The following is a 24,755-nucleotide window of genomic DNA, read 5'->3' on the forward strand; positions in this document are numbered from 1 at the left end:
TGACATAAAGTGCCACGTTCCTCATATAAAAATATACTCTTCAAATTGTTTTGTAAGTTATATAAAGCCTAAATAAACATTTCTGAATACATTAAGGGTGCTGTCCAAAAATAGCTTTGAGGCCTTTGATCCTCTCATACCCCCTTCTGTGTGGTTAGGACACATGCCATCCACCCAAGCAGGCCTAAACCGCGCTGGAAGGCCTTGTGTAAGCAGAGGCCACGATGTAGAATTCCATGTCTCTGCTGTTCATGGGAATGTTGGATGTATCCGAACCTGATTGCATCTCCGTGGAGTTCCAACCAGACTCGCATGGTGTTCTCAGGAGTCAAGAGCCCTCCAAAAACAAAACATCAGTCGCAGTCAGTTTAAAGTGATGTTTAGACTCACAAGTTGGGATGCTCAAAATACTACGTGTAGTTCTCTCGGCATCCATGGGATTATATTTTGGTACAGCACCCAGCAGCACCAACCCCGTTAAATAACTCACGTCCCATGAAATAAGAAAAAAAGCGACCATGTGAGTGCAAAATATTCTATAGCAAGATATGGCACTGGTGAAACTGAAAAGAGCATTTTAGTGGCTGTAAATATTCATACAAGTAAAATAAACTTACTCCAAATGAAGACTGCAAAGAGGGAAAAATGTTAGAGCTGTTGAATATGCTAAAAGTTTGAAGATGTTTTGCATAAATAATATAGTTTCATTTTCAGTGTTTAAACAGAATACAGTGTGAAAGGACAGTTTAATGTGTTTGGCTGCCTTCATTCAGTCCTGTTTCAGGGCAGTCCAAAGAAAATTTCTCCTTTTTTTCTCTTGTGCTGAATGTCTGTAAAAACACATCTTTGCAAGATGTTGTCTCGATAATAAGGCTTTGTTGAAAGCAAAAGAGCGTAAAATCTCTTAAACTTCAGCGTCTTTGTATCTTTCTTTGAATCAGTTCAGAAGCAGAAATGTATCATAAATGTTTTTGTGTTGCTCCAAATGCTTTCCAAACAAATTTTTTTTATTTTTCTCTCTTTAAATTGTTCCAAAGTATTTCAAAATGTGCAAAATGGAATAAATACCTCCAGATCCTTCATTCAGTTTTCCTCGTTCTTACTTGCAAGTAAACACCTCAGACTTCTCACTGCAGGTGTTGCACTTGACAAAGCAGCACCAGTGGAACTTGCAGTTGCACTGCCAGACTCGTGTATAGTGGTGCGTGTTGTAGCCCCGGCCGCAGCACATCACGTTACAGCCGTCCGTGTGGGTCGAGGTGCCGTTGCACAGCCTGCCTCTTGTCCCTGTGCTTCCTGTGGCTGTGTCCTCTTCACAGTAGTTAGGAGAGCGCTCCAGGTACACCAGGTCCGTGTCTGTGGGCTTCTGGTAGCCCCTTGCTTCCTTGAGACGTAGGAAGGAGGGCTGGCGGAGCCGGGAGGCCCGGACCGGCTCTACTTGAACTGCTTCACTGTAGCGCTCCTTCAGCAGGTAACCGATCTCTCTGAACTTTGGCAGGGTGATCCAGCAGGTCTTAGTGGTGCAGGAACCGGACACGCCGTGACACTTGCACTCCAGCTTTATTCTCTCCTCCAGGATCTAATCCCACAGAGTAAAGATTAGACATGCATCTTATAAAAGACATGAGCTGAAAATGTATTCTGTGGGGTAGATGTATAGTTATTGTAAATTCACAGGTCCTTTGCTAAAATTTAAAGTGGTTAAGTCTGTCTCTTTTAGTAAGCTGGGATTTCTGCAGCACTTCAACTTTCAGCACAGCAGCCTGAATGCCAACTTTATGTCAAAATCCTGGGGAAAATAACTCATACCCCCAAACTGTAGTCTCTAATTAACTTTACCTTTCTTCAGACCACAGAATGGCGTGACAGCCGGAGAAAACTGACCAGAGCTGTTGTGTAACCATACATGTATAGAATTACATGCCTGTTTGAGCCAGATTTACATTATAATGTCAAATAAATATTTTCAGATGACAAAATGGACAGGTGACGGATTTTGATGTGGTATTTGGGAGATGAATGCACCCCCTTTGACGAAAATGCATTTTAATATAAGATTTTTTTTTAGCGACAGAGCCCATAATAATGTCACTGCAACTTGTTTGTGTTTGTCCACATCATTAGTTAAACCAGCAACTCTCTCCATCATGAACACCACAGTTTTGGAAACTTCCCCTGACTCTCGTTGGTTCAGTGTGTGCGGTGATGCAGAAGTGTGGTTTTAGATGTTGCCACCGAGAAAGGAAGAGACAGAGACTTACAATAATATCCTCTCTTCTGTCCTAATGCTTAGTAATTCACAGAATGGACTGGAGGACGCTACCTCACAGGACAGCTGCATTTTAGAATTTCACTTACAGAAAACTTAATTAGACATGATAATTAGTGAATATTTATTTAAAAAATAAAGAAGTATGGCTATATTAATTCTTTAATTCCTCCAAGACTTTCCTTTAAACTTCCTTATTTGCATAACTTTTCCAGTTATTAATACTTTGCATTCAACCAAATTTTTTTCCCTTGTGTTACCTTTCGGCCTGCCTCGTTGTTGTGGAGGTTCATCAGCCGGCGGGCATTTTTCTTGATCTCACGGGCATCCACAAAGCGCCGGGAAAAATCCACGCCATACTTGACATCGGCCGAGCAGCCCCCCCATTTCCAGCCCTCCTCTTGGTCGTGGTAGCCCTGCTTCTCGCGGTCGCAGCCGCACTGACTCAGGTTGCCTTGGCTACATGCGGCCGTCACTGCGTGAGCAACTCCGGCTGCAGTGATGGCGTAAGTGAATGCTGCCTCTCTGCTGCCTAAAAAGAAAAAAGCACAATCAGAATAAGTTGGACGTGATGAGTTTAAAGTAATTCAGATATGTGCATGCCTGCATTGAGTAGCTTTGCCATATATTTCTTAACTTTGTTGTGTGCATTGTTATTATAGAGCAGACTTATTATAGAGTAAACTTATTTGACTTATACAGCCTATAACTGTGCTCAGGCAGAGGGTATTTGTTGATGCACAGCTCACTAAAGGTTCTTCTACAGTATTTTAGTCAGGTAAAGGTCTGGACTTTGACTGGACCATTGTAAAAGACTGATTCTTTTTCTTGACCTGGTCATAGAGTTTCAAATGTGTTTGGGGTCATTGTCCTGTTGCATGACCCAGTTCATGTTTGACTCAGTGACTGCTAGGTGCCCAAGGTCCTCTGACTGCAAAAAAGGCCCAAATCATCACTCTTCCACCACCATTTATGCTGAAAGTTTGAGTTTGTTTTTTTTTTTTTTTTTACCAAATGTGGTTCTGTGCATTTTTTGCCAAAAATTTTGCGTTCCTCTGTCCAAAGAACATTGTTCTGGAAGTCCTGTGGTTTGTTCAGATGTAACTTTGCAAACCTAAGCTAAGCTAAGAGAGAAAAGGATTGCTTTTTTTTGTCTTCAGTGCTTTCTTTTTCATTTAATAATCACAAATTGTTTGGATATGGCCTTATAACAGTTCTGACATTTTTGAAACCCACAATTTCTTCCCTGAAGTAATGGCTGATGTCTTTCCTCCTTGGGATTTTTTCAGCACACACCTGAATGCCCCAGAACCAGCAAACTGAGGTGGTCACTCTTGCTGATGATCATTCAAGTCCATTTGATTAGCAGCAAACTGGCTATTGCTCTAAATTCCAAAAACACAGAAAGTTTGGTGTCAGAAGTTTTAATGAAATAGTTTGAGCATCTGCTTAACATCACAACGGCACATTTTCCCCTGAATGTCTCGGTCACTGCTGTACACCAGCAGAAACAACAATCAGTGCAGTGAAGGAAACACAAGTGACACCTGCTGGCTGATCAGAGGAGCTTGTTATGGATTTGCGTCTGAATATTTTTCATCAATGGAATTTCTCACGCAGCTTAAGTGTCATCCTGTTTTAGGAACGTTAAATGATACTACTGTGTTGCATGTTGAAATAATCTAGTCTTAACTGATATGTCCTCATTTTGTATGTCAGCATCTGAACTTAAGAGTAAAGACATTTTTATTTATTGGTTGGAGAGGAAGACAAATTTATTGGCGCTACAGTAGGTAATGGGATATCTTGCCGTCAGGATAATGCTGTGTGTGGCTCAACAACCCAGAGTATTAATGCAAGCCGTCTCTGGTAGAGGCGATTCTAATGGCTCCTTTCCAACCTGAAAAACTCACTCGCGGAAACCATCAGACCTGCGGTTTCCCTCATCCATAACTCAAAACAAACTCTGAAGTCTTCTCTCATCAAGCTAAATCTGCGATCCATTCAGATGTGTTGTATGGTGAGCATTTCTCAAGGCATCAGGGGTAAGCAATAGCCAAACAGCCTTCTCTTCATGCTGTGATTTGTTTTGATTGAACAGCAGTGCATGCAGGGTTCTATTGTTGCCATCCAGCTGCTGGAGCTGACTTCAATTAGTGGTTTGCATGAAGCTCTCTAGTGTTTCTCAATGCTTAATGACTTTGCAGGCCCTGCAGGTCAGTCAAATGAAGTGGTGGATGATACATTCACCACACAAGAGGGGTGTATGGTCCTGGCTTATATTCATATTTTTAACAAACACAAGAAGGAAAAGAGAGAAATAGACATTTTTTCTTTTATTTTCCTTACTGTGAATCTGGCATTCATAAACAGTCACAACCCTCTTAACTAGTTTTTACATAGCCCTAATTAAATTTTGTCCTACAGAAAGTTGTCAATTGTCTCTCATGGAGATGACATGAGGAACAGGTTCCAGTCTTGTGTGTCTCTTTGAGTTCGTTTAGCCAGGAAAAAAAGGTGGGCATTCGATCCAGACATCTTGTCTGCCCCATCTACTGTGTTGAGGAAAACGATCGGCCCCAGAACTGCTAGATTAAACGTGCATTCAAACCCGCTGCATGACAATATTGTAAAGTGTTACCCATTTGAAACTGAAATATATACCTATCAGAAGAGGTGTACGTCAGGAACAAACAGGCAAATGTGGGAAATTAAAACTGGGAAGAATGTTGATAAAAACAAGTGTCTGTTTCACCGTTTAAAGGTATGGTGGGAGTGCCCTGATAAGTCTTCCTCCACCTTGTGTTCCCTCAACAGTGGTGTCATACATTTGAGCCCTGGACTGAACCTCTCAGAACTCAATTAAAACCTCTTGAGCTGGAGCTCCTTCAGTCATTGAGGCTACTGCTTGTAGGGCTTCGTATAGAAATGTCTTTATCAAAGTCTTGAACTTTGTCTCATTTTTCTCTCAGCTATAAGGTACAATGAAAATATGGCATCCCACAGAGAAACATACAGATAAATTTGGCTTGACAGTCCACCTGTTAACACCTGTTTGTGCATCTCAGTTCATTCTTTATCAAATTTATTGATTTTCTTGGCTTTTTTACCTTCATGTAAAAGTAATATATATATATTTTGGTGCCTATGTGGTGGAGAGATCCATGCTAAATGTCATGTAATTTCTTTCTCCCCATTTCCTGTGTATTATATAAAATCCCTTTACGTTAACCTACCTATCTAACTTTCTATATCAAGCTGAAAACTACTGAAAATAACTTGATAAAGCTAATGAGGCTGAATTTCAGACAGACTGACCTACTCTCAGTTCTTGTCCGAAGACAGTTCTCTCTCCCAGGGCTGAGCAGTTCCACCGGCCGTAGCGAAACTGGTACTGACACTCGTTGATGCCAAGCTGGGCGCCTTCGCCAATGACAATGATGGCGTCAGGGCGACTCTGGCAGAGGGCCCTCTGACGGGGAGCCAGTCCTGGTATCTTGTTGCAGATGATGTTTGCACCCAGAGCTACCACGGAGGACAACGCCCTGTAGGCATGCAGAAATAGAGGTCATAAGGGGGTCTGATTTAGATGGATTTTTCCTTAATAGCTACAGGATTTTAAGAAAATGTGACTAACATTCTGTCTCAAATCAAGAGAAAGAGCCAAACTTTGGAGTTTCCTTTGGTATTGGGAGCAAAATGAGTATATTAATAATATTATTTGTCATAAACACTACATTTCTGTATATCATAAACATGGATTATCTCCAATCACATCACTTTATAAAAAAAAAACTGAAGATTCTGTTAATTTTGTCCTTCCTCTCTTTGTTACATAAAACATTAACCACTTTTTTAAGTTTCAGGAATGAGTATGAGTAGGTATGGTGCAGCAATCACTCCTTGTGGAGGTCTGGATCTTTTAATGCCATAAGAAAAAGCGCATTACTTCTGTAAGCAGAGCATGAAGTAATAATTTAATAGCACTCTATTTCATATGTCTTGAGGAGGTGTTCCCATGACAAAGTGGTGCTGGTGTAATGTGTAAATCCGTTAGAACAGGTTATCTCATCAGTTGCGCACATGCTCCAACATTTTAAAAAAATCACGTAGATTAAATATTGGCTGCACCATCAAGCCTTACATATGAAACCCCGTTTTATGGCTCACTGCTTGAATGAAAACGCTTATATGATGGAGAAAAAATTTGCAACTCTGTTCTCATTGTGGAATAAAATGGAAATAATAAAAGACACATGTCACGCATGGTCTAAAACAATCTAGAAAATAGCTAGCATATGTGAACAAGATGTTTACTGTTAAACTTTTTTGTTTGGCTTTTCATTGATTTTTGCTTTTGAGAAGTGACTATCTGTGCTGCACTCCAAACACAAGCAGGAAAATAATAAAACTTAAAAGACTTGTGTGAGCACCTGCTACAAATATATTCTCCTTGTGCCAGCCAAGTTTGCGCGTAATTGGAGAATTTACGCGAGTCGCAACCTGTTGATGGACATAAAAGCGACTTGAATTTAAACTGAGCATTCAGAAGAAACGTACAGGTAGCTACCGCTGGTGAGGATGAGGAAGATCTGTGGGTAGTAGACGGACAGCAGCGCACTGCGAGACGAGATGATGAGCATGGTTGCGCATTGAACCCAACTGGATTTGCTCTCTTGGTTTAAAAAGAAATTGTGAAGGGAGTTAAAAAAAACACGTGAACAAATAAATCCCTTTTAAATCTGGGGTCCAGGTGTGAAAAGGAAAAATGTGTCGCCCGCTTTCGAGATTATTTAGCTAATGGAGCCGAGGCGCTTTGCAGCAGCTCCAAGCTCCGCGGTCCATGTGCTGGATATGAGAGGCTGCATCCCCCAGCCGATGTGCGCTCTGCCACCTGGACTGAAAGAGGACTAGGTGGGGGGAAAAGAGAGAGGAAGAGAGGGTGGGGGCAGATGATGGGGTTCCGGATTTCCGATACGCCCAGATTGTGTCTCTAAAAATGAGAATGTTTTGGCGGTGAAAGGGGAGGGCAGACGATGAACCAGACCCCCGGGAATAAGTCTGCTACCCCATCCTCACCTCATACACCCCCTCGTGCTTTCCATCCACACCTATGATGTTATTTTGATTACGTTTTCACTCATGATTCCTAAAGTTGATAGCCAAAGGTATTTTAATGGTTGCTGTGAATTAACAGGGATTTAACCTGTGAACAAAGACAAGGCCAGATTTTCTCATCACTTCAAATGAGTTGTCGTTGACATTTTGAAGCAAAAAATGATTAAAGTTCATTGTTATCAGCTCAACAAATGCCCATCTAGCCTATTTGGACTGATATAATTATGAACAAACTTGATATTTGCAACAATAAAGTGAACATCTGTTTCATATTCTCTCTCAGAGTCTCTTCAACGGTATATGAAATTAAATGTTTAAGATATTTGTTAGACTTCTCTCTGCTGATTTATATCCAACGTTACGCCCTCATGTGGTGACATGAAAGAAAAGCTCATCTGAAATCCTTCAGCTAAATATTGCTGCTAGTATCTACATCAGGTGCACCAGGTTAATTATTAGAAGAGCTTTTTCCACAATATTTTTTTTTACAATTCGTCAGGCTTTATATGACCATGCATGTTGGGGGGGATTGTTTGTTTAATTCTTCTTAAACCCACTTAGTGTTTGAAGTGGTTGTGTAACCAAACAAGAGTAAACTCTCATATAACAAAATGCTGAAAAAACAAAAGAGGCATTTTGCTGTGACCATATTTTAAAGACGTTCCACAGCTAATGGCACCTTGCTTGAAGGGTAAGTGCATTTTATGGGGTTTCCATTACAGAGTAATTGGAAGACAAAGTACATACTCTCCTGACTTCTTGTTGACATTTTTAGGCCGAAACTGTGACGTTCTGAGCTTTACTTGAACTGAACAAATAACCACAAAAAGATCATGTTGATAAAATGTTCAAAAGGGGGGTATGAATCATCTGAACATAAAAAAAAACTTCTTTTGAAAGACTTAATGGCATTATTACGGAGTGGGAACCTCTTAATTTTCATTTCCTGTTAAAATGAACAAAGCATTGTGTGAGATAGCAGTGATTTGGATTCTAAAAGTTCACTCTTTGACCTTAAAAAGACTGAATTGCTCTTCTTATCCACTCATTGTGTAACAATACCAGCAATGAGAAATGGATCAGTTTGATGTCAGAAGCATTTTTCTAACTTCCAAAGAGGACAAATACACTCACTGCAGGGCCAGCAGACGTTGCCTTGTGAATAACTGACAGAATCTGTATGAAGAGGTAGAAGGGTTGCAGTGATCCAGAAAGTCCTTTCTGAGCCCAAATATGTTCACGTTGCTTTTTTAAAAAAATGATTTTATTTTAGATAAATAAAACAATAGTAATTAATTAATTAGAATCAGATGATAAAGCCTTGTTGCAGAGGGTGGCTGCTGGTAGGATCTCTAGTACCTTTCTGCCTTACATTGGAGTTTAAAAAAGTCTCATTGAACACAGTTTCTTCACTATGTTATGTATATGGGAAATCTTCCATTATTTTCAGCTGCTTGTGCTGCGTTCAGCAGTTATCCTCAGCACAGAACCAGCATTCTTGATTATCTTGCTCAGTCTCTGTCTGTGATGCTGCTGCCCTGGCAGATGGCTGCAAAGATTATTGCACTTTCCACAACAGACTTATAGAAACTATTAAACATTTTGGTACAGGCATTGAATAATCTTAGCTTCCTCACGAAGTAGTCTACTTTGTCCCTTTTTGTAGATGGTGCCTTTCCAGTCTGGTCTGTTGTCCAGCTGAACTCCAAGTTACTTGTATTTCACCAACACCTCCACCTCTTTAACTTTAACCTCTACTGCCAGGCAGGAGTGGTTAAAGCTGAACTAGTCTGAGCTGAACATCATCTGTTATCATCTGTTTTTTTGTTGTGATCGCATGACTCAGTTCAACGTTGTCTTGCTGTCCTAGCCACTTTATATATCTAGATGCAGAAGCTGCATTACTCATCAGCATTTCTTCAGAAAATTTCTAGTTTTATGCCCACTTTCTTCTGGTGTGCATGACCTAGGAGGTGGAAATGGTTTAAGTTGATCTTTTTTTGATAATAATTTATGATAGGTGACAAAACTGTATGCTTTCTTATTACCTCAGCTATGCTATGATCTGTGAACACACTAGTTTAATGTCCTGTCATGTCCAGATTTGGCTTGGTCAGTGGATGTTGTTTAAATTGATCATGTGCAATCTTCACATTATCTGTTCCATTAAAAGTACATTGGTGTTATCTCAGGTCTTATTTTGACTTTGTTTTCATCCTTGAACCAACTTTTTTGAGCTCTACAGTAGCTACTTCAAGACTAGGCTTGATGGGAGGATGTGGTTTTGGCTGATCTTGTTGTCATGATCCACGTTTCTGCCATGTCTTTGTTCATGGACTCACAATCAGCCTCATTCATTCCAACCGGGCTTCCCTGATTGCTCTCTCTCTTCGGCTGTGCTCAGCCTTATTTAAACTCTGTCCAGTCTCTCTTTCTGTGCCAGATTATTAACAGCCTTGTGCCAGTGGAGTGTTCGTCTCAAGCACTTGATTGTTTCCAAGTTGCAAACCAAGGCCACATCCCTGCATTATTCCCTCCTTGCCTTGCCCATGATAGACCTCTTCCATCTGGCTTTCTGGACGTCGACCCTCGCTCTGACCCTTGACCACCTATTCTCTCCTAAACCTAAGTATCCTGAAATCTGCTTTCCTGTGATTGAACATTGCCTGTTTATAAACAATATCTCTGGATCTTGGACTGGTATTTTAACTATGGAGTTTTTCAGCATCCACATCTCCTTCCCATGTGGTCAGGCTGCCATCCCAGCATCCTCTGCTAACTACCATACTTAGCCTCCAGTTCAGTAAATTCATTCTTTTTAACAGTCCTGTGTGGCTTAATTTTTTGATCCTCTGGGTTATCTGTTACGCTTGTGTGATCTTTACATAATCTATTCTGGGTTCTTAAACTGCTGTCTTGTCATTTCAGGTTTCATTTTGACTTATCCAACACAGTGTAACTTCCCTTTGAGGATGAATTATCAACTGCTCATCAAGGAGCAACTTGAATTCAACGACCTTTTAGTGTTTGTTTGTTTTTTTCCACCCCAAAAACTAGCAGACCATTTGTATACTGAAGCCATATGTTGGTGATTTCCAGATCAAAAAGGCCAAAACTCCACATCTTTTCCATATCTGAGTGTAAGTGGTCTTTTTCTTTTTGCACAATCTTAGCTTCTGGTCAATCAGGTTCACACCACCAATGTTGCTGTTCTATTCAGCAAGTGGCTTTGACACCTGGACAAACCTTTTGTAGACCATCTTCTGCATGTCTGCTGTGGCTAAACGCTAAAGGCAGAGGATGCTGTGCCCTCAGACTTGTTGTCCAACCACTTCATGACTGAGTTCAGGAGGACCTTGTCTGATCCCTATCTTCAATACCCTGAAGGGCCTACCCCAAGGATAGGCAACTGGTCTTTGAAGGCTACTGTCCGGTGGGCTTTAAGCATTTCCTGTTCCAACACTGAATTAAAATCAAATGGATCCAACAGCTTAAGTTCTACACAATGACCCATTAATTGAATCAGATGTGTTGAAACAGGAAAACTTCTAAAAAAAAAACCTGCAGTACTGTGGCCCTCAAAGACCAACAGTGCCCACCCATGGCCTGTTTCCTAAAGGTTGCCTTTGGAATTCTCTTCATGACAAAGTGAGTTTATTTGTATAGCAGAACTCAATGATGAGGGGATTCAAAGTGCTTAAAAGAGACATTAAAACATCACACACATTAACAACAATTTGAAAAACAAAAGATAAAATGAAGAAGAAAAAACAAATAATCGTATTTAAAACATGATAAAAAAAAAAAAAAATTCAAGCAGACGAAACAGTGCAGATTTGGAGTTTAAATAAGAACTCGATTCAAATGCAGCAGAGAATGAAAGTTTCTGTCCCTGTCAGTCCGTGACAGTTGTAAAGAACCAGTTAAAGAATAGGTGAGCTTCTTAGGAAATGGACTGAGCCAAATGATGGACAGCTTCAATGCCCCTTCTTCTGTGGCTCTGAAGGTGGTCTTGTTTTGGTGAACCACTAACTAGACCAACTTCTTTAACCCATTTGGTTGTAAAAATACAGAACAACATGGAGGAAATAACTACTAATGTCCACCGTAGAGGACATTTCTTCTACACGCAAATATTATTGGTCAAATATTGTTACATCAGTTAAAAAAATGGTTTAATGCGTCCTTAATAGATTCATATAAAATATAAAAATGTTTCTAGACTAAATAATTATTTTGCACTTACTTTCCCTTCTCTCATAAAATGTTCTTGTGGTAATGGATGACATTTAATGTGTGGTATGGTATCACTTAGAAGCCGTAAATGTCCTCGCTAGAGAACAAAAGTAGTTGGTTCAGTGGAAATATTCAGGTTTACAAATGTCCTCCACAGAGGACAAATTTACACTACTGGTAGTCAGGAAGCTAACAGATTTTGTGACTCTATTGCATGGTTGAGATGTAACAGAGTCACAAAATATTCATAAACTTTGACACATCAAGTTTTCTAGTAGCCAAGTCTCATTTGGTTTTTATTTAAAATAAACTGTGTTGTTTTTGTGTGTGATAAAACTCTTCTGCGTGCAACATGATTATTGAAGCTATTGATAAAAGTAAGTTTTCATTAATTTATTTTCTATACCAATTCAGGGTCCATTTCAGCACCACGCGGTAGCTGGAGTCTATCAGAGTGACTAGCAGGTGAGAGACAGGGTACACCCTGGACAGGTCGCTAGTCCATCGCTGGACCAACACATAGAGACAAATAATCACTCCTAGGGAGAATTTAGTGAAGTGTAAGTTTATAATAAAGTTAGTCTTTAAGACTCTGTGTCAGTCAAGTCAGAAAAATGTACAAAATCATGTACAGTACCAGTCAAAAGTCTGGACACATCTAGCAAGTTTTTTTTTTTGTATTATGTATGTGAAGTAGAAACATGGACCAAACACTTAACACTACATCATGAGTTGCACATAAAAGCCCAAGTCTGTGTACAAACAGTCAATAACACTTGCTTCACAATATAAGAAGTATGGATTTACCTCATCCTCTGGTGTAGATGGATATTCCATGCAGTCACGACATGGAGAGCTAGGAAGTGCAGGGGCATGCGCTCTTTGCAGACTTGGCATGCAGCTTTTGGCATATTTTTTAAGTTCAGTTGCATCAGTGGGCAGTGGAGTAAGATCAAGGCCCTGCTAAAGTGGAATAATGTACAATAGGGTCTTTTCAGCACCTAAAACACTGCAAATGAGTCTTCCAGTATAACCATCTACATCAGGAGGAATAGCAACTAGTTTCCTTTGATCATGGCCACCTTTTTAAACAGACAGTGAGAGAAAGAGTTTTCCATGCATGAATAAATAAATGAATTTTCACTTTTCATAAATTGTGCAGCTCAAAGTGCTGCGCAACTACATACAAAACATATATAGTGAGCATGTTTCAGCAACATCCAGGCAAAAAAATATTTTTTAAAAAAGGGTATATTACACTCTGAGGTTTTGTGTAACAGCCAAACTTCCACTCCTTCTATTTTCGGATATTCTTGATTCTTGATTTTGTTAATCTAAAACCATTACATGAAGAGAATAATGTAGTTTAAGTCCAAAGAATTTTAACAGTTTTAGAGCATATTCACATTTCAGCAGCATTCACATCTATATCAACAGAATGACAGAATAACGCTTTTCTAAAAACCCATCACCATAATTTGACACTGAAAATGATTTATAAATGTGCATGCAATTGCTCTTAACTAAATTATGATCAAACTGGCTCAGCTGAAGCGCTTCAGTAGCAGGAGTGCTGGTGCAGTCTTTTTTTTTTTTATATTATTAAATTAACATAAAGACTGAATGGCTTACAGGTTTTTTTCCTCAGTGGAGAGTGAATTTTTCCCTATATTTTGTCAAAGAATCTAGGAAATGACCTGCATGACAGAAGTAAACGTAACTGTGGCATATAAATGTGCAAATATCAACTAAATATCACGTATATTTCGTAATCATAATTTAGTGAGTAAAAATAGCTTAAAGTATTAAAGTATTGTACCAGGAGCTTAAAATGATCAGAATTTGAGGAAAATTTTTGTATACTCCTAATTTGAATGTTGACGTGGCTCATTACCATCAACTTCAAAAACATAGTATCAAAGACTGTGTGTTTTGTAGCCTATAAAGTAGTTTTAGTTTTATAGAATTCAACACAATGATTGAAAATAAAAGCAACACTTACAGAACAGCACTTCCAGCTGTCTGGCGTGCACGATGAAGCCCAGACCTGAACTGCACAGCCATACGATCAGTCATACTTAACTGGCTTCTATTATATCATCATGTATAAGGTCCTGCTTTATCAATATTTTGAGATGTACTTTGCTTATACATTAGCAATGAATATCAAGTGCTCTAACACTGTCATCTGAGATTGTGATTAATTCCTAATATCAACATATATTGATGAAAATCCTCTGCCCATTTTAATAGCTTTATTTTACCTAAGTAATATGACTTCATTTTAACATAAAGCAAACATAAAAAAATAAAAAATAAAATAACAGCTTACATTTGCCATCTTACTAAATGACTTGAATTGTGCAAAACAGGTTATGTGCTTTGAACTTCGGCAGCCTATTTGAAACTATGTTATTAAGTGTGCTTACCACATGAAAGTAAAAATAATATTATAAAACATTTTAACCATTAAAACATGCAAAACCAAAATTCATAAATAATATTAATAATAATAAAGTATATACCTAAGTATAATGCAACATATTCTATATTTTTTTTAACCAATCTCATGGTGAGTCTTTATATATTAAGGTATTATCACAGTGGAAAAAAAAGGGTTCACCGCATTGCCAATATCCATGTAAGTCACAAGTGAACACTTCTTTTCAGAAATCCTCTTTGAGACAACTGTCTTGCAACCATCTGACCCAAACCCAACTATATTTTCCTTAAGCGGCGCACTTGCATCAGTGAAGGCTTGTAAAGCTTTTCTGCTGTCGCTCCTTCTCTAACAAAATGTCTGTGTTGGTCAAAATGAGTCTGAACCCTTTTTGTTTCCTCATCCAGAAAGTGGACAACAATACATAGGGTTTTTATATTACCTACAGTATGTCTGACACAAATATAGATTTTTATTGTAGGAGCCTAGTCTATGTTTTCTTCATCATAAAGACTGCTAGGACACCCTACTGAATGATAGACACACATTGGCTCATAAAGTGTTGAGCTCAATTCAAATGTTGTTGTTGGCTTATTGCTTAACAACCACAATCTTAATGAGTAAAAGAGAAAGTAGATGAGCTGTAATTTACCCACCAAACAGCCAAAACTAACAGAGAAGGACCTTAATCAACTGAGGCGAAGTGAGTCACATAACAAAGTCATCACTACAAACATGCTTTGATTGAGCTCATTTCAATCCCAGCAAGAGGTTTACAAGCCACTTTTCTCAGCTTCTATTCATAAAATCCTTGGCTCACTCTCCCCTTTTAATGACTTAATGAGGAATCCTGAAGTAACTTTATTTAGTTACATAATATAAACTGGAAGAATTTAGAAGAGCTAAAAATAAGGAAAAAGTGACACATTTTCCAGTGATCAAGAAGACGTTTGCCAGGCACACTCTGGTCTACAATGAGCTAGGTTGACCACCACTTATGCTAAGCACAAGTAATGAGCTGCATGTGATGCCACATAAATACATGCAATTGGTTTCAATCAATTAGAATGCATGAATAAATCACGCTGCATAGTGTTGCTGGAGGGAGGCAGCATAGGTTGCATTGCCAACCATTGCCATTGTAATTAATTAAAAAGATTGATTTTAACCAGAAACAAACAGGGAAAATCCAGTCTCTTGCAGTGCAGTTTAGATGGCTGGCCAGCTCTGGAAAGAGTCTTGGTGGTTTCCGACGTCTTCCATTTACAAATGATGGAGGCCACTGTGTCCATTGGGACCTTTCAAAGCAGAAGTTTTTCTGTAGTCTTCTCCAGATTTATGCCTCGAGACAATCCTGCCTCAGAGGTCTGCAGACAATTTCTTTGACTTCATGCTTTGTTTGTGCTCTGACATGCTCTACAGGGCCTTACGCAGACAACTGTGTGCCTTTCCTAATTATGCCCAATCAGCTGAATTTACCACAGGATGATGAGTGGAAACAAAATGCACCTTAACTCAATTTTGAGCTTAATGGCAAAGGCTGTGATTTCTTATGTACATGAAATGTCTTAATTTTTTATATTTAATAAATCTGCTAACATTAAAAAAATATATTGTATAGAATTTGGGGAATAAAATGAATTTATTTCAGGTTGGAATAAGGCTGTAACTTAAACTATAGAAAAAGTGAAGCGCTGTGAATATTTTCCACATGTACTGTAATATCTAATCTGATTTATCTGATGCACTGTATGTGTTTGTGGCTTTTGAGTGCCACAGACAGTGTTGAAACAGACCAACACATTGTTGGTTTTGATGTTTTTTTATAGCATTTGTTGACATTATGAATAATACAGAGTAATAGCAGCTTCATCCTTTGAGTGTGACATTTGAGTTTTAATGAAATGAACAGAGATGGGTATCAAAGGCCTCAGTTCTGTACACTGTGTGAGTTTCGGATCTCCTGAGACATCCTGATTGGTTTTATGTGTTAGGGTCAGACCAGTGCATATGGGCCATTTTAATGTATAACTATGTGCAACTCATGTGGCTTTCAAGCTTAACCACAGCATCAGAGGCATTGTTTAGACTCTAATACAGCAAGACAAACACATGGAGCTTATATGTGTAATGAGGTAAAACGCATGCTGGAATGCACAAAAAAATGGGAGTGTGGTTGGTTACATAACCATCGACCACCCCCTGCACAGCGAAGGGGTTTCAGTTCCAGAAATGAGGAGCTAAACTAACCCAGAGGCAAACGAGTAAATTAAAAGACACCACTTTGTAATTGAATTTAATTTTTAGTGTTTTGTTTATTCTTGAAACCTGGCTGAGTTGATTGGGAGTTGGGGGGTGGGGGGTGGGGATAGGGGGGGTTGCGTCCATGCTGAGGAACAGCAACTTTGCCTTCAAGCAATTTACATTTGAAGCATCTTGAACCTTTTTGAGACCACATAAAGGCACAACCATATTTCTAACGATGTCATGACGCACATAAATGTCTTCAGAAATTATTCCTTTTATGTGAATAGAATTTATGTTTGTTTTAAAGTACAGATAAATATGTTGCAGATGTCATGGAAATGGGTACACAACATCAAAATTGAGCAAACTTGGCAAATAAAAAACTATTCTTGTGTGGTCACACAGAAAGTTATCTTGGATGGATATTTCCAATCAGCATTATCTGTTTAATCTAACAAGCTTTACACCACAAGCTGAAAATGGGTCAGCATATTAGTGAGTGAATGAACATCTGAATGTATTTAATGTTTTAAATGATGCATGCATGTAGCTTTATAATGTCACTACTTGTAAGAATATTTATTTATTGCACCCCACTTTGTGACTTACATATTCCCTCCTTTTCAACTGTAGAGGGAGACAAAACACTAGAAAAGGTCAAATTTCTGGTTTGGAGCCTTCTGGTTCTGGTTTTCATTGCTTGAGAATAAGCAGCTGTTAGTGGTTATAAAAAAACAGAAAGTCCTACAATGTTTTAAACTGGGATTTGCATCTAAATAGATCATTAAAATGTTTTCCACAAGCAAATTGCTTTTCCTGGTCGAATCGGTTCCATGTTTAATAGACTCTTCAGTGCTGAACTTGCAAAAAGTGTCATTTCAATATCCACAAGGGGGCTCTTAACTCCTATGTTTCAAAGTACTCGAGGCGACGCTGTACAAGCACCCTTGCACCCACAACTTCTCAGTAGTTCCACCATCTTGGTTCCTACCATCAAAATTTCAAAAGTTAACCGTCACATTTGTTTATGCATGCAGGATTTAATATTTACAATATCTGTGAAATTGTAGTTTACAGCAAAGATTTATTAAACTATAGATATCACAGCTGATCTCTAAAAGGCTGTAGTACACATTTTCTTGAACACACAAAGACATTATTAACACATCTTTGCACAAAGCAGATTCTTAGTGCTCAAACTAGAAGTAATGCATTGCAAGCATAAATTGTGTGAATCCACATGAATGAACAATGGGATTTACAGCTTTGTTTGTATCTTTATTTTCAGAATGAAATGTGACCCTGTTAAAAGTTATTCATGCAGCATGCAAGCCAGGGTCATACATGCAAAAATCTGGGAAATTAAGTAGAAATGTCAGTGTTTGGTGTTTATCAGCCCACTGATCCTCCTGTTTAATCCAACTCCAGTCTGTTCTGTAATGTTTTCACATGTCTTGGCTCATAAAAGAACCCCAGATCTGACATTCTCATAATAACCATAGCCTCTACAAATTACATTGATTCTCTCTCTGTTTTTATTTTCTTTTAGCGTGCCTTTTATTTTTGCAAAATATCATGTAACTGCAGGGAGCATGCAGAGGAAATACACGAGAAGTGCCCTCTTTTACTTAAGACTTGCTTAATTATATATTTAATAGTCTTTGTTCTTTTGCATCACCAGAATTTTAAATCCACTGCAGCTGACTGATCCAGTACAACTTAATTTGATCTGTTAGTAATTCATATGTGAGGAATTATCGAGCTCTGGGCTTTTGGGAATCAAACATGTGCTACATGTCTCTAAGTTTTTATCCCCTTGAATCTACTTGGCTTTTAATGGGCATGGGGCCTTTCTGTGGAAACAGACTAAAACATACTCTCTGTTCCTCTCTCTTTCACTCACCCACACACACAAATTGATATAACCACAACCTCTTAACCGGTTTTAGCAGGCTCTATTAGCCCAAATCAGAGAAAGTGAAGTAAAAACATCTTTTGTAAGAGTCACCTCATGTTAGTGCTGACCTTGCTGATTGAGTTTGCTCACAATCACATGGGTCAAGGCTGGGGTCAGGCCCATGCATCATTTAGTTTAATGGCTGTTTCCTGCCTGCTCAAATGTACGTGCCTCATTGTTGGAAACAGGGAGATGTAATGTAGTGTGAGGCTATATTATTTACAGGACACGATACAGCAGGGGAGAAGGGAAAGAAAAAAGAAAGAAAGAAAGAATAAAATGAGACAGAGGGATTAAGAGAAATTACAAGAAGCAAGGGGAAGAAAGAGATGGTGACAAAGCCTGAGGGAGAGAGCTCTTCTAATTTTTGTTGCCTGTCCGTGTCACCAGCACCCTGTTGGGACAACAGATGTGCAGATGATGTCATGTAGAAAGGGGATAGGGCGGGAGGGTGGAGCGATCAGAAAGCGGGAGGACAGTTGACAGGCGGAGCTTCGGTTTAAGAGAGGGAAAGGGGAGAGAAGAAGGAAGGGAAAGATGGAGCGGGACTGTAGTTATTTAATTTTTATAAGTTATGACTCAGACTGGCTTATAAACTGAGTCCTTAAAAAAAGAAAAAGCTGCTTTTGTTTCTCAACACCTTTCACTGTATTTGTTTTGCTGTGGTCATTTCTTTATACAACAGTAGCAGCTAATGTGCTTCACTGGTGGTTTTAGTTGCAGGACCTCTCACAAAGCGCGACCTTGCTAAACCATGCAGGCCATTGGAGCATAGCACTGGAGCTATAACTGCTAAGTTTACCCTCCTGTCCCCTGTTCAGCCACAGCATAAAAACTCAATCCTTTAATGGTCAGCAGTGACAATGGCTGCTTGTGGTCATCCAGAGAAGAGGAAAGTGAGAAAAAGAAAAGGGGATCGAAAAGGGGAAAATGAAGGGCCATGTGATCCAATGATTTGTCCTGCTCCCTACTAAAGTTATAGTCGGGGTCAAGCTCACAGAGGGAGATCATGGCACGCAAAACCAGCATCACATCTAGGACACGATTGTTTCAACAGTGTACTCCCCCAGCTCTCTTTTAGAAAAACGTCAGCAACAAGCCACATCTACCCCCTCATCTGTGCCCTTTTAGGTCAGTTCTGCTAGCATGGCAGAGGGAGAAATTGAATATATTAGCCAGTCGCATGTTGCCTAATGGATGTATAGCAAAAATGCAGCCATTCCTGGGATTGTTATATGCTCTAGCACGACAGAGGGGGATTGTGCTCTTTGGGTTATCACTTATAAGGGAAACAACCTATGGAAATCAGCCAAAAGTGGATGGAGGAGTCCTTCTTGCCTTCCCTGAATTCCTGTTTTGTTCTGGGACTGTTGTTAGAGATAACTGATGTTTAAAAAAAAAGACATGTGATTCATGGATCCAGGCTGAAAACAACATTTTAAAGCTGCTTAAAACAAGGTAAAAGCAACCCTGCCCCCCCACCCCCAACCACCCCAAAAAACATTATAACCTCTTTTTTTTTTAATATGACATACAGTCCAAGCATTGCCCTGGCCCTGCACACATAAAGCCAGCCTATATGATGTGCTTTGCAAGCAGATAAGACACACCAATAACCACAAAGGCCTGTAGTTACAGATAGCAGCTGCCACCTGCTGTTGTACTGCTGACCTGAGCTCAAGAACATCCTTCACCCTCTTGCTAATCATTGACCTGTTACCTGTGGCAACCGGCTCGCAACATACTGTACAACCACTGGAGTGCTGATAATAAGGTGATACCACTGACACATTCAGACAGTAGTGCGGGTATGTGTGCTCACACTTTATATTGATATCAGATTTCTGAAAGGTTAAAACACATCTGCTGACCTGTGAAGGCTCACTCACTCACTTTCCTCAAACAGGACGTTACTGAAAACAAGCATACTCATTCAGCTTTTACTTCACAAACAAAACATTATAAAAAAAGTGACTGCATGCCAATCACGGAAGGAGGAGGTGCACAGTAGGAAGCTTTGATGCATATCTATATTAACCCTTTAAGTCCTAACAGCTCTTATAAGGGAAGAACAAATTACAGACATAATCACCTACCATAGAAAAATAATAAAACACAGCAATGGTGTTTATTTTTAACTGTTGCTCATAATTTAGACCTTAATGGTTCACAAAACAGGATTGAAAGTATACAAATGACATCCATGTGCATGGACTCATTGTTAGCATGGTGTTATCTTCAGATGAAAATAATAATTTCAGTTGAAATTTATTTGGAAATGGCAATTTATACAGGCATAGTAACAGACTCAACATATTGGATACTGGGAATACATTCTGTGAGGTCCAAAGATATGAGATACCAAGAACGTGTACATTATTATTGTGGAACAATTCTTCATTAACTTTGGGTATGTGTTTTCAAGTGTTTTCTTTTTCTGGAAAATACAGCCATGTCTTAACGGTTATGCTTTGAGTTGTTCACTCTAATACTTCAACTTATTATTACAAAGGTGCTGATCTGATCAGTGTCCTTGTCCCTTACTTACGTAGAACTTAGTCAACTCAGTGGAACTCAAAAAGTTGCTTTATTTCAAATTATTTGCTTGATGAAATCAAGGACAGGCCTGATATTAATTGCAGTGCCGTACTCCTTGATGATATAAACTTCATGTGTAATAGTTTAAGTGAGCTGTCAAGGAGTTTCACGAACTCCATGAACTTGCTAACCTGGAGTCCAGTTTTGCTTGGACTCCTATTTGTGATCGATGTTTGTGGTACAAATTGGGGCGTGGTACCGCACTGCAGCATGTTAGAGGGGAACAGGCCAGGGTACCATCCAAGGAGACCTATGAGCAGCAAGAGGAGGGTGACAAAAGCCTCCTCCCACATTTTCCACACCTCCCATTGCCTCTTCTCCTCAGCCTACTCAGAACTCGCTCCCACCACCTCTCCTCTTTTTCTAGCTGCTGTCTTCGGGTGCTCCATGCAGAATGGTCTGTGTCTGAGAGCAGTGGCCTGAAATAAAACTAAGAGGGGCCCCAGGCGATGGAGAATGCTAGCTTTGTCTCAGCTGCCATCTACACTGTCTAGAGACGTAGTAGGAACAGAGCTCAAAGAGAGTGTCTGATTGCAAATTAGCAGTGTCAAATGGAGAACCCACAAGAGCCAAACCTGTTTTCTCCTTTTCTGAGTTCATCTCATGGATGAACCTCAAACTGGTACAGATTGAGGAGAAAATAAATCTAGTGAATAAATTTCAGCACAATCGCTCTATTTCTCTTCAATGAGCGATGGATTGTATGCTGTATAAAAGATAGATGCAGAAATCCACCTAGTTATTAACTTTTGAATAAAAGGTTAAGTAATACAATTATACTATGTATATATTTGGCATTGAAGTATCTAAAAATCTAACTTGACCAGATACTTCACTTCAGTGCGACATTTAGATTTTTTAGTAAATTTGTGTAAACTTGGCTGCTTATGAATGTGGAGTTTTGAATATGTTTAATTTCAGAAATGATTAGTGCTTTTTTTCCTTAACACTTTTTAACATTGAAATGATAAAAATTAAACAACATTATTGAAGAATTAAATTAATTAAATCAAATAGTTAATTTCTTTTTATAAATGCCTATAAGAAATACAGACATCTTAAATAAATTCATATTTAAAATATCTGTAATGTAAAGTTACAATAAACTATTATGCAAATTGAAAAAACCTGTTAGAAATATTCTGCCTTAAATTAGTATAATGCTTTTAAGTAATTGCATACTGATAGAAATCTGTTAAAAATAATTAGCTGCGCATTCATGGATTACACTAAAAGGACACACACAGCTCTCCCCATAGCTCAAAGCAATTTTTAATTGTGAACATGTCGTTTTGTTTAACTTTTAAACACTTTGTGTTTGGTTTCTAAACAACACGTTGTACGTGTGTACAATGGCGTGTTTATCTTGAGTCACATCAGGGGATCAATATGAACTTGTGTCACCCTTTAATCCCCATAAGCTATCGCCTTCATACTCAGCCTGTATGAAACACACACACACACACACACACACACACACACACACACACACACACACACACACACACACACACACACACACACACACAACAACAACATAAACACAAACTGTCTACACAAGCTCTAATCCTACAGTATATTTTAGTGCTGATGGATATAGGTAGGGCTCGGTCAGTGAGTTCAGCTCTAATATCACAATACAGCTTTAACCAGCACTCAACACACTCACCTCTGGTGTGCAGGTTCATGGTGTAATTAGTGCTTCAAGTGCACAAAGCTAAAAGAAAAACAGAAAAAAAAACATGATAATAATAATAATAATAATAATAATAATAAGAAGAAGAAGAAAAAGAAGAAGAAGAATTAAAAAATTGTGATTTGCATATGTTTAACCTCACAAGGGGTGGTGAGATCTTTTGTTTCTCTCTAACTGTTCAATAATTTAGCAGTTTTTGATGTGAAACCGTCAAACCCACATCATGTAAAAGGGATCTCAATTGTCTGAAGCAAAAACCAACAGAAGGCTATTTTAATTGATTTCCCTATTTAGTAATTATTGGCCCTTATTTAGATAATTTTATATACTTGTTTAAATAATTATATGACAGTGTAGTATGTTCGTAACATTCCAGGAGTGTGATTAAAAGTTTATTTTTATGCCTTCAAAGGATATTATTTCTAGCAGAAGTCTAAATATAAAAATTGATTCACTTTATTTGATATGCACTTTAACTTGTACCTCTTGACTATATATTGATTGATATATTCTTGTAATTCTGTCTCCCTACATAAATTTAATCATTAAATTTGAACACACACCCACACACTGTGTCACTGCATTGTCATTAGCCCAGGCTATTACTCATTTAATATTTACCTCATATCCTTTTAAATGCAGCTCAGAAGGACTGCTTCATAGTCGATTTTGACAGTATAGATCACTCTTTTTTAGCCACTTATTTAATGTTGAATTGCTCCTTTAAGGCTGAGGCTGTCTTCTTCCCCACAGCTAATTAATCAATAGCGTCTGCGAGGAAAGGACTCAACAAGCCTGGACTTGTTTGAAAGTCACCTGTGGTGGCGGAGTGGGTGAATACACCTTTATTAACTCACAAAAAAGGACAAAACTGTATCGAGGTCATTAACGCATGGGAAACAGGTGTGTAAAGGGCAGCCAAGTATTTGCTAGAATGTAAAGAAAATAATTAGCTGTTCGGCTAAGCTTTAGCTTTCAATAAGCTATGTTTTTTTTTTTTTGCCAGTAAAGCACTTTTACTCTCGTCGGAAGGTGATGCAGCATTTTTTTTTTTTTTTTGGTGTGCATTTAGTAAAAAGGGTAAGTTTTCTTTAACAAGTTGCAGCTAGTTGTCAAAATACTCCAGCATTAATACCTCCATAGCTAAATTGTGCATTAATGTTGTTGCTAAAAATGCATATTAGTGATTAAACAAAAGAAAAAAAAGTATGTTATTTCTAAAATAATCCAAAATAGAGTTTGTCTGTTTATGGTTCTTAAGATGTGACTCCATAGCAAGCTGCTTCATTGCATTTTAAAATATCATAAGGTAAAAGGAGTGTGTTCATTTAAAATTACTACGTGGCATTCAGCTGAAGTTTATACTTTCATGGTGGTAATTTAGGATATTTTCAATTATAAAAAAAGAGAGAGAATTGATTGACATAATCAGAGTATCTTTTTCTTTTTGTTGTTCCACGAAGTTCACCAAAGCAAATAGTGCTTTTTAGAGTGGCGGAGGGGGCGGGGGGTGAGGCAGCACTTAATAATCATCTCAAAGCAGGCTCTTTTTTTCTGTTGGTATTTCAGTAGTGTGTTGTTTCTCTTTTTTCTTCTCGCATTTGCAGACTTTAAATAAGCGGTCGGATAGTGCAGTCTGACTAGCTGCACAACGCGGCTTGTTGTATAACCGTGTTTCACCTCAGCTGAACTTAACGCATCTGGTTCATCGGCGGCGCAGGACGCGCGGCGCGAGCTGCACCCTCTGTGTCCCCACTGAACTGAGCTGGATGACCGGCGCGAGACAGAAGCGGAGACGCGGAAACAGCATTCCGTGTCTGGGAAGCCGCTCTCGGAGACCGCCTCTCAACAAACCTCAAATTACCTTATCATTTCTTAACGTACACATATTGACGCTTCGTGGCTTTATAGTATTTTCTGTTGGGGTCTTGCCAGATAATAGAAGACAAGCCATCGTAGGCTGGAGGAAATATAAAACCCGCTTACTAGGACACCTCGGAAGAAGAGACGAACCAACTTGAACTTGAGACGTAACGGTGCGTATTAATACTTGCCCATTTTTCTTTATTGTATTGTCTGTATGTTTGAATTTGCGTCAGGTGTATAAAAATACAGCGACAGCGTTTTTATTAGGCAGAGGCTACACAGCGTGTATACTGTAGCGATGTATTTCCCCCAGACTGGGTCAGCGGAT

At 38.9% G+C, this 24,755-nt stretch overlaps 1 protein-coding gene across 2 annotated transcripts; it reads right to left on the bottom strand.

The window, feature by feature from the left end:
- Positions 1-635: 635 nt before the first annotated feature.
- wnt7ba (wingless-type MMTV integration site family, member 7Ba) lies at positions 636-7,147 on the bottom strand. Of its 2 annotated transcripts, none has more exons than XM_041977592.1 (4): positions 6,840-7,147; positions 5,588-5,814; positions 2,530-2,801; positions 636-1,579 (listed from the first exon to the last, which is right to left on the bottom strand). In XM_041977592.1, the coding sequence occupies exons 1-4, from the start codon at positions 6,920-6,922 to the stop codon at positions 1,100-1,102; spliced, it is 1,062 nt and encodes a 353-aa protein (XP_041833526.1). In that variant the 5' UTR covers positions 6,923-7,147; the 3' UTR covers positions 636-1,099. The 2 variants fall into 2 exon arrangements, with proteins under 2 accessions (XP_041833526.1, XP_041833525.1); XM_041977591.1 differs by having other exon boundaries at positions 6,830-7,147.
- Between the last annotated feature and the right edge of the window lie 17,608 nt (positions 7,148-24,755).

The sequence above is a fragment of the Melanotaenia boesemani genome, chromosome 23 (genome assembly GCF_017639745.1).
Source record: "Melanotaenia boesemani isolate fMelBoe1 chromosome 23, fMelBoe1.pri, whole genome shotgun sequence".
NCBI classification, from domain to species: domain Eukaryota; kingdom Metazoa; phylum Chordata; class Actinopteri; order Atheriniformes; family Melanotaeniidae; genus Melanotaenia; species Melanotaenia boesemani.